This window comes from Rhyacophila brunnea, unplaced genomic scaffold, assembly GCF_057557595.1.
Source record: "Rhyacophila brunnea isolate RB1 unplaced genomic scaffold, BYU_Rbru_1.0 scaffold_2, whole genome shotgun sequence".
Classification (NCBI taxonomy): domain Eukaryota; kingdom Metazoa; phylum Arthropoda; class Insecta; order Trichoptera; family Rhyacophilidae; genus Rhyacophila; species Rhyacophila brunnea.
In genome coordinates, this window is record NW_028232859.1 from 29,210,079 (window position 1) to 29,221,335 (window position 11,257).

Sequence of the window (11,257 nt, forward strand, 5' to 3'; positions counted from 1 at the left end):
TCCGCAAAAATTATAGGACGTGTTGAAAATGTTTATCACGTAAACATAACGGAGAATTCGAGAAATTCCGATGCCCTGCTTTATTTAAACACCTCTTACGACCGTAAAATGCTAATCGGCGAATGCAATTAATTCCATTTTACAACGTTTTTATTAGGTTGTATTCTTATTTGTCCGGTAAAAATCTTGCAATCGATTTTTAACTAACTTTCCGACTAGCTAGAAATTTGAAACCTTTAGAATATATCAGAACACAATGCCAATGCATTTTTTTAGCCACTTTTAGCCATCTTTAAGTAGAATTGAATTCATTTTCAGTTAATTCTGTTTTGTATGAAAAGTTATTTCGGAAGAAATCCGTAATCCAATCCACTATTATCGGTTGCTAAGAGGGTGGTCCTAGCAACTAAATTATTAATATATACGTGCCTTACTAAGGAAATCAATATGAATGTCAAAATGACATTTCAGTATTATTTCTATCAAATACAATTTTTTTTGGTCGTTTAAGCTAGTCAAGTAAACTATGATTCAACAGAAAATTTAAAAACGTATATAAAAAGTTCTTTTTATCTTGTACTTAATTATTTCCATTTAATCTAACCTAACCGGCGAATTCAATTAATTCCATTTTTCAAAATTGTGGTATTTGTGATGTACTGAGATATCCAGGGTTCCAGCGGCTAGCTCAGGTGTCCATCGAACACTGGATTCACAAAAAAAGATATTATTAAATTGAGGAGAAATTAAATGAAACCACGTCTGTCTCGTGCGTAACTTAGTATTATCTTATATTTTAAATTTTCTTGACAGGTTTATATATTTTGTTTTTACAATAAGTTTCGCAGGTCCGTACATGTTGGAAAAGGGACGCTTACTAACTTTTTTTTTTTTTTTTTTAATTTCCCGTACCCACGCCGACTAGTAAAAAGGACTCGTGATTGGCCAAATCTGATCGCATGATCTTTGATTCGGCGAATCACGAGCCTGACCTTGGCGCCAGCGCGCAAGGATTTCACCGTTGCGCAATGCGCGGCAAAATTTATTATATTTGAATACTTACATTTAGTCTTAAAATTATCTCTTTCATCCATCATCATTTACACTTTTTAAATTATATTAAATTTATCTTAATTACACCTCCGCCCAATCTGTGATTTTCACACACCGGACGAAGGCCCTTACTTATGAATAAAAAATACTTACGTGGTTGAGCAAGAAATCAGATTAGATGGTTTATGAAGCCTTTTCTAGAGGTCAGGGTTACGTTTCGACTTATAGCTACTAAATGATTATTTTACACCGGGAGAAGCCCGCCTGTAACAGGGGTGTATCAATACCTACCTACATTACATACATTTTTAATAGTACGCGGACCACCAAAATGTACTATAATTATAGTTCGGTTGGCAACACTGCGCTCACTGACAGATGGCAGTTCGCGACGGCGGAGAACCAGTAAAAAGACCCAATTTTTCTACTATTCATAGCCAACCTATACTTTCAATTGTTTTTCACGATTTTTGTTTTGCATCTGACCTAACCTCATTCTTTGACATTATTTCGAAACCATACGTTAAATAATTGGACATAGTTATGCTGAAAGTAGCCAGTCCACAAAAAAATTAAAAAGTGAGATATGATCAAAGAGATTGAAAGCCTGGAGAGGGAATACGCCATCATTTATGTACTAAAAAATACGAATCAGAGAAACACAGTTGGTAATGTTGGTATTCAAGTTCGTTTGGTAAAACAACATGGCGGATATAATATTGTTATTCTCTCGATGTTGAAAGAACTAAGATATTTTCGTCGACATTTTAAGTAAAAAAACCATGGCCTCTTGCAGTGCAATAGGATGCAAAGCCAAGAGAAATGCCGGCGTATCTTTTCACAGGTATTTATAATAATAATATTACATTTTTCTCTACGTTTATTGACAAATAAGTGTTGTATTACTATACGTTGTTATTCGGTAAAAAAATGTTTATTAATGGAAGAATACAAATGAGTAACAGCATTTCGGAACAATATGCATACTATTAATTATTTATACATTGATAGTTTTTCCTAAAAGATCTTTTACAATAACAATTCACACTTTTACATCAAACGTCAAATGGTTGTTTATTGCGAAAAATCTTGCGATGCATAATATTATTTTGAACCCAAAATATACGATGTATTTTTCAGAGTAAAAGCTAGTTAATGACATTCATTATTTACATAGATTTTATATTTCATTTCAGAGTTAAATATATTTTTAAGAATACCAAACAAAAAATTGTATTTATATGAAGTATGTAATGGAGTATATGTAGCAATTTTATAATGTTATATAAATTAAATTATTTCAGATTTCCGAAAAATGAAGTTCTTCGGAAATTGTGGATTGATGCAGTCGGGCGGGAGAGCTGGGTGCCATCCAAATATTCATTACTGTGGGAAGCATTTCTCGGAAAGTGATTTCATCAGAGGCGGTCACATTATCCGGCTGAAAGAGTCTTCAATACCATCGATATTTTATATTAATGTACTTCAGGTGCAGTTAACACTTTGTGCATTTTACTATAGTTTAATGAAATGATATCTCTATAACAACTTGCCTAAAGTTCCTTTTGAAAATTTTGCAAATAAAATTCATATATTTCTTTCAGTCAATGCCGAAGGTTCACAACCCGCCAACACTGGAAAAGATGGATGTTGACGTTACCTCTGATGATACATCGAAAAATAGCGCTCTACCAGCAACTTCATTTGGTTCTCCCTGTACACCTCGACGGTTTATGTTAAAGCGTAAAGTTTCTTTATTAAGATCAAAAGTAAAAAATCTTCGTCAAAAAAATCGTCGACAGGCATTATTCACATGTATGATACTTCGCCATTAACAAACCATGTCACAAATTTAATGAAACTAGTTTCAAAAAAATATTTAGAAATAAGATATCATTATTTAGCGAAAAATGCAGAGCAACCAATCAACCATATTAGACAATATTTTAATAGATTAATTATACTTAGGAATCAATAGTTTTTCAAAATATTATTTTCTCAACGCTGACTTTCATACATTATATTTCAAATAAAACCATTTTCGTTTTAAATAATCGATTTTTTTGTATGAATTCATATTATATATGCAGGGCTTCTCTGATAATAATATTATGTTAAATAGATAAAATATTGTAATTAACTATATAATCAAATTTTCAACATACCTACCTGTATTTTGTGTCTAATAGGTTTATATAACCAAGTAATTTTATACACAATATGTCAAAAACGAACCCATGTTATATTTTTATTTCATAAAATATTTTCAAAATACACATGTGTAAATAGGTAGGTAATATAATAAACTTTTTTTTTGTTTGTGATTAACTGTAAATATTTGTGTTTTTTATTTAACCGTTTTATCTAAACAAAAAGGCTATGTTATTTTATATAGAACAATATGTAAAAACAAGACCATATTTCTTATTCCAATACTAGCTGAAGTACCCGGCTTCGCACAGGGTCGCTTCGTGGTTATATTTATCTTAGATATTTGAAAAATAATAAGAGGTAATTATTTTTTTAATATTAAAATATCTGTGTAATACAATATGGCAATATGAAAATAATTCTAATAGGAGTAAAGGTCAAACATAAGAACACTAAATTAAAATCGAATCCAAAATATGAAAACGTTATTAATGTTATTAATATGTAGTAAAAAAAAAAACAAAATTGGATGGAACAAACAAACAACAAACTTTGTATTTTATATAATAACTAGCTGAAGTACCCGGCTTCGCACAGGGTCGCTTCGTGGTTATATTTATCTTAGATATTTGAAAAATAATAAGAGGTAATTATTTTTTTATATTAAAATATCTGTGTAATACAATATGGCAATATGAAAATAATTCTAATAGGAGTAAAGGTCAAACATAAGAACACTAAATTAAAATTGAATCCAGAATATGAAAACGTTGTTAATGTTATTAATATGTAGTAAAAAAAAAAAAAAATTGGATGGAACAAACAACAAACTTTGTATTTTATATAATAATAATTTAGAAACCTTCGCAGGTGTGCGCACAACAACTGACAAAAGTTTCATCGCAATCGGATCAATGGTATAGGAACGCATACGAATAGTAGAAGAAGATGATTTTCTAATTCAGAAATCTTCGTGGGCATGCGCATGACAATTCACCAAAGTTTCATTGCAATCGGATTAATGGTATAGGAACGCATACGAATAGAAGAAGAAGAAGATGGTTGTACTAATTCAAAAACCTTCGCGGGCGTGCGCACAACAACTGGTCAAAATTTCATCACAATCGGATGAATGGCATAAGAACGCATACAAATAGAAGAAGAAAAACATGGTTGTACTAATTCAGAAACCTTTGCGGGCGTGCGCACAACAACTGGTCAAAATTTCATCACAATCGGATGAATGGCATAAGAACGCATACAAATAGAAGAAGAAAAAGATGATTGTACTAATTCAGAAACCTTTGCGGGCAAAGGCACAACACTTGATCAAAATGTTATCGAATCGGATGAATGGTATAGGAACGCATACGAATAGAAGTAGAAGATGATTTTCTAATTCAGAAACCTTCGTGGGCATGCGCACGACAACTCACCAAAGTTTCATTGCGATCGGATGAATGGTGTAGGTACGCATTCGAATAGAAAAAGAAGATGATGGTTTTACTAATTCAGAAACCTTCGCAGGTGTGCGCACAACAACTCAGAAAAATTTCATTGCAATCGGATGAATGGTATAGGAACGCATACGAATAGAAGAAGATGAAGATGGTTGTACTAATTCAGAAACCTTCGCGGGCTTGCGCACAACAACTGGTCAAAATTTCATCGCAATTGGATGAATGGTATAAGAACGCATACGAATAGAAGAATATATAATGAAGAAGAAGGTGGATGTACTAATTCAGAAACCTTCGCAGGTGTTGGCATAACCACTAACGAAAGTTTCATCGCAATTGGATGAATGGTATAGGGACCATACAAATAAAAGAAGATAGAATGATGATGAAGAAGAAGATAGTTGTACTTATTCAGAAACCTTTGCGGGTGTTACCACAACAACTGACGAAGATTTCATTGCAATCGGATAAATGGTATAGGAACCATACGAATAAAAGAAGATATCGTCACTGTTCTGGCAGAAGACACTAATTCGAAAAAATGGCATATTGAGTTAGTTATACCAAAATGTTCCTTATTTCAAACTTTACCGTCTGGAAACCTTCTTAATAAATAAACAGTCTTTATTTTAAAGTCATCCTTTTTACGATTACTTAATAAACTCACATGATAGACCATTTCAAACATTTTAACAACTTCAAAGTCAAATTACTCAAAACTAGTATTCTCCAGTTAGTGTGTTCTGCCAGAACAGAGACGATATAATGAAGAAGTAGAAAAAGATGGTTTTTCTAATTTAGAAACCTTTGCGGGTGTGCGTACAATAACTGACAAAAGTTTCGTCGCAATCAGATGAATGGTACAGGAACCATACGAATAAAAGAAAATATAATGATGAAGGAGAAGAAGATGATGTTTTTTCTAATTCAGAAACCTTTGCGGATGTGCATACAACCACTTACCAAAATTGCATCAGAACAAAATACCAAGACAGACAGACATTCATTTTTATATATAAGATATAGCCTATACTCTTCGCGGAAGTGCAAGCAATAAGTTAACAAAGTTTTATCGCAATCGGATGAACGGTATGGCAGCGCATACAATACGAACAAACAAACAAAATTAATTTTTATATATAGGATAACAATAAAAAAATTAATAATATCAATAGCACATATGAAAAAACCCAGCGGAATTAAGTACCGGCCTTTAACTAACTAATCACACCATTACCTGTGACTCAAATTCCATGAATGTGGGAAACCCACCGTTACCTACCAACCTATTTATTAAATGTAAAAATAAAATGATAAGATTTTCAAGCAATATTATTTATAATCTACTTAGGTATATTAGATATTTTATAGTATTAAATCCGACAAATAAAAGTCTACTTTTTATATACAAATAGGTAATAAATAGTAAACGTGGAATTTCTGAAATTTATTGCAAAAACATATAAAAATAACGGCATTTCTACAAGATATACATTAATAAACATAGGTAATTGAATTAAAATTCATTATCATTAATATTAACGAATGATACAATTTTATGACGAAAACAACTTGTCCCGTGTAGATAATGATAAGAAATATCTTTTTTTGTCAGGGGAGATGAAAAAAAATAACCTAACGTAACCTACCTACTAACTCTATCATTTGTATAGTAAAAATTATCAAACAAAAAGCATCTCCCCAACAGAAAATAGTTTTCCTTTAATTATATTTTTGACACGTCAAAAATGTTAAAAACATGTACTTAAGATTCTTATGATAGTTTATTATAGCACACAGAATATTTAATATAAATGACAACAAAAGAAAAAAAAGTGAAACTACAAAATAATATGAGATACCACTGGATTATTCATAACAATACAGCAAAATACAGTCAATTTTTAAACACGTTTCTTGACGCAACAGGTTATATTTCCACGTAGCTGTATTTCTCAAATGCTTCCTTGATTGTCCTAGTTGAGATTCCGTCATACAAACTATGGAAATATTCATTATTTAAAATAAAAAATAGTCGGAGCAAAATTAAGATCTTCCTCACTTATCGTGTTGACGGTTTGTACGGAGATTAAAGCATTCGTGAAGAGTCATTATTTAAATCGCGGCGTCTGATTGGCCGGTTACGCAGAGGGTTTTACCAGAAAAAATTTATTTCCAGAGCGGGTTTAGTCAGTGACCTCGATATCTATTTCGATTTTTTGAAGAAACAGAGAGGAATTTAAAACTTTCACCTAGAACAGAAGATAGATCTTACGAAAGAGCTCCTGCGTACATTCAAAACTATTTTTTTTGAAAAATCGCCCAGAGCTGGTTTTGAAACTTTACGAGTCACTTCTCTCTCCTTGGACTGCAGAATGCAAGTTCATGAGGAACTTCGGTAGGAATCAAGATGTGTAGGTATTATATCTTCCCCGCTGTTGACGATATCTGTACAGTAAATGTAGATAGCTTTATGGAAATTTTGAAGCCTCTTTCAGAGAAGAGAGGGCGATACATGTTTCCATATGAGATGCCCCAGTTATTGAGAAGATCTTCTGATGACGTTTTCTTTTGTATTTTTATTATTTGTATTATAAACTGTGTGACTATAATTTTATTGAAAGTATTTTTGCTTTTCATGTATTGGTTTCTCTTATAAAATCCAAAGCCTTGCCGAATTAAAAAAAAATACACAGAAATATCCGGAGACTTCTATAGTTTGTCCCAAGTAACATCAATGATTGAAAATATTTCATTTTAGTACTTACTAAAACACCTCTGTCCCAAGTATGACAACATTGCGGGTAACTTTAGACAAGTGGTTTTTTTTTTTATATTAACATACATCAAAGTAATAATTTTTTTAATTTGTGTTTAAATAAAAAAGTTGTCATAATTCTCCAAAAGTATGTAATAGGTACACTTTTACGGTACTTCAGTCATTCATAGCACGGGGACCGTAGTACAATAAAGAGACTATTAGTATATTATTGTACTATAATTATAGTACGATTGGCAACTGGCAATCGACGCACGCACAAGGAGGAGGTTTTCGGGTACGGACCCCCCCCTCCGGAACGAAAAAAATACAAATTATTAAGATACAGTACTCTCTCAGTAATCCGCCACCACAAAAACCAAACAAGTGTCCAATTAGTGAAAGCGGCGGATTATAGTGCATACATACAAAATATGGTAAAAATTAAAACAGATATTTAGTAATAATAATTTTTTGGAGAAATTTGTACTAGCAAATTACGGTTTTATTTATAATCAAAATCAAGTATTTACTAAATTATAGGTATTTATAAACTATTTACTAACTAAATATTAAACAGTAAATCACTTTACACAACCAGTTGTTCAGTGAGACAGATATTCTTGAATGAATTGTAATTCCTGGCTTCCCTATGACCAAAAGCTTCATTTTGTGTGTCCCGGTTGCATTGGAGCTTGGCATAATTATGATGTGGTCCTTGGGCACTTTCCTCCCTGGTACATTACTTTCTTCGCGATGAACGTACGTTTTACGAAGGAGAAGTTAATATAAAATGACAAAATAAACCCATCCCATCTGCGTTGTATACTTGTACGCGGCGAACTACTAAATTTGACAACCAAATACCGACGAATTATAGAGCTTGATTTTGTGCTTTCTACTAGAAAAATAACGGCAGATTATAGTAGTTGTCGGATAATCGAGCGGCAGATTACTGAGAGTGTACTGTAAATGAAATATTACTTCTTAGTCAGGACCTCATAAGTTGGTGTAACTATCTGGCGCATCAAATGTTTACTTTAATATTCTGATGCGACATGTCTAAAAGACAAAACAGCACGATGATGACACAATAGACCCAAATGATTATAACTGTTAAGTCATTTGCATTCGATAGCCACTGATGGATGTGACAACTCGCAATGACACGTAGGTGAACACCCATGGTTATACCGGCAGGCCAGTTGTTTATCGCTAATCACTAGACTCTAAGTGTAGAGTGTCTGCATATTAAGAATGTACATGGAAAAGTACGGTATTTGGGGTAGTAGGCGGGAATAGTGGAAGTCAATGGCAGCTGCTAGATTTTGTTAACCCAGCCTCCTCACGCCATAAAAATACAGTCGAACTTGGTTATTGCGAGGAAGATGGGACCGACTGAATTTGCTCGTTAGAAGCGTTACTAATTATATCAGAGAATAGGTATTTTTAAATAAGCGGTCGCATAACACAAAAATACACAATTAGAATTTTTCCCCGAAACAAGCATGGCATTCATAAACTACAAAAGAAGTTGATTATTGTAATGAACGCTGGTAGGTACCTACCGACTTCACAAACCTTGGATTTTTTACATGGAATTTCAACCATATGCGTGGATACTTTTTCAATATTGTCAGCGAAACAACCAATTAGGTAGGTACTTAAACACTTAACTAGCGCCATAAACGTAATCCGACCCCAGCGGCATCCTGTCCAGTCGGATTTTATTGCTTATGGTCGAAATGTTTTTAAACAATCGACACAACGGTTTTAAGAAAATTTTTGACGATATTTTAGCTCGGTATATCCAATAAGGAGCTCGTTATAAAAGTGAATAAATGTATGGAGAAATTCATGAACTAAAATGTGAACGAATGTTTCCTCGTCACATCCGAGATCTCGCTATATGCGTGATCGTAATAACCGAGCTCAACTGTAAATATCGTGGGTATTCTGCGAAAAAGCACTAAGTCAAAATTTTGCTGTTTTGACTTAATGATGAGGTAATCTTATCAAGAGTACGCTCTATAGTCTACAAAAACACACACAGTCATATCTATAAACTGGCGAAGATAATTTATGTTATAAGTCAAAAAGACATACATCTATTCAGAGAAAAGGCACTAAGGAGACTTAGTGCATTTTTTTCTCTCATTCTCAGGCTATATTCACAAAATTCTGCCTGCGAAACTGCACTAAGTCATACTCAAAGCAATATCCCAGAAAGGAAATTGCATATGAATTTGTATGAAGTTATTTTTTTGTCTCGTTCGTATTTTGACCGTTGACAGGATAAGTGTGTTACTGATTTATAAACGTACCTAACCAAAAATGAGGGCACGTGTTGCGAAAATATTAAAAATGGCAAAAAAAAGTGAAATGTTGAAGCTAAATGTAAGTTTATTTTTCTTATTTTACAGTGTAACATGCTTATTTACTATTATGTGGATACATAACTTAAAAATGTTTATTGCTTTTACTGTTTTGTTGAATATCATTGAAATCTTTTGTTTTACTATAACAAAACTTATATTGCATTAAAGTATACCTACTGTAATAATTATGTGATTGTTGAATATCTACATGTTGTTTTGTCAGATACATCATAATTTTGCTTTCAATTGTTTGTCATAAATGTTTTATTATTTATTGTTAATACGAGTACTATCTACAAAATCTACATTATACTTATTTTCATTTTCTAGTGACAACTACTACTTTAACGGATTTATCACAAAAAAACAAGTTGAATGGTACCCAAAATAAGAAGGAAATTAGATGTAGCCAGCACCTCAATGGACTTGCCAATTAATGAAGATAGTTTGTTGGATGATAGCCAAATACAGTTTTTTACAATGATGAAAACATAAAATTTGTAGACTTTAGTGACGATGACATTGCTGATGAAGATTACATTCCAAGCCCATCTGATTCTTTGGATCCTTTAATGGCATAGAAGACAATAATTCTGGAAATGCTATTATTCAACCTGACAAACAACAGCATGATACTTATGTCTATGATTTATACTGCTGAAGATAATAATTCTAGTGATCCGTCTATCCAACCTCAGCATATAAGTAATACTGCAATAGATAAATATACCATTGAAAGGTGTCCAAAAGAAAATGCTCGGCGTCAATCTAATCCAAGTACGTGGAAGGTAAATGTGGAGAAAAAAACGAGATGATTGCCTACCATATTTGGGAAAGCATGATATCTTAAAACAAGCAAAGCTCCCTAAATCAATCGATTGTGCTAAATGCCGCTATCAGTGTTCTGCTAAATTTCAGAAATGAGCGTCTGAATGTATGTAAAATGTATTAGACAATTGGATCTCACGAGAGAAAAAAGGATTTCATTTTACGAAACTTTTCTTTTGAACAAACATGTATAAAAAAATATTACTAATAGGGACAAATATGTTTTTTTTTCTGATTTTTATACTTTTGTAAAAATATGTTTGTGAAACCATTGTAAATATTGCAAAATTGTATGAAAAAAAATATATGACATAGTCACCATATTATACTGTGTTTTCTGTTTTTGTACTTTAATTTGTCACCGAAAATGCACTAAGTCAAGTACTACCTTCATATTTTTTCCAAAAAGTAGCAAACCTGCGGTTATTTTTTAGTACCACATTAAGAAATTTGTAGCCAATAAAACGATCTGCAATTGGAAATGCATAACTACATGACCTTTTATATATATAAAAAAAGTTGGGGGCATGCAAACTTTCAAACTCGATTATCTCAAAACTAGCAGAATACCCACGATATATTATGAATAATTTTACAAAATGGACCCCCCAAATCATTTATATGTGGTA

At 32.4% G+C, this 11,257-nt stretch overlaps 1 protein-coding gene across 2 annotated transcripts; it reads left to right on the forward strand.

The window, feature by feature from the left end:
• Positions 1 to 1,708: 1,708 nt before the first annotated feature.
• On the forward strand, positions 1,709 to 3,385 carry LOC147072166 (THAP domain-containing protein 2-like). Of its 2 annotated transcripts, XR_015070668.1 has the most exons (3): positions 1,709 to 1,897; positions 2,358 to 2,542; positions 2,658 to 3,385. XR_015070668.1 is itself a non-coding variant. In XM_085947387.1 (2 exons), exons 1-2 carry the CDS (start codon positions 1,836 to 1,838, stop codon positions 2,464 to 2,466), a joined length of 171 nt encoding a protein of 56 aa, XP_085803513.1. In that variant the 5' UTR covers positions 1,709 to 1,835; the 3' UTR covers positions 2,467 to 2,606. The 2 variants fall into 2 exon arrangements, 1 of the variants encoding a protein (XP_085803513.1); XM_085947387.1 differs by lacking the exon at positions 2,658 to 3,385 and having other exon boundaries at positions 2,358 to 2,606.
• The last annotated feature ends 7,872 nt before the right edge of the window (positions 3,386 to 11,257 follow it).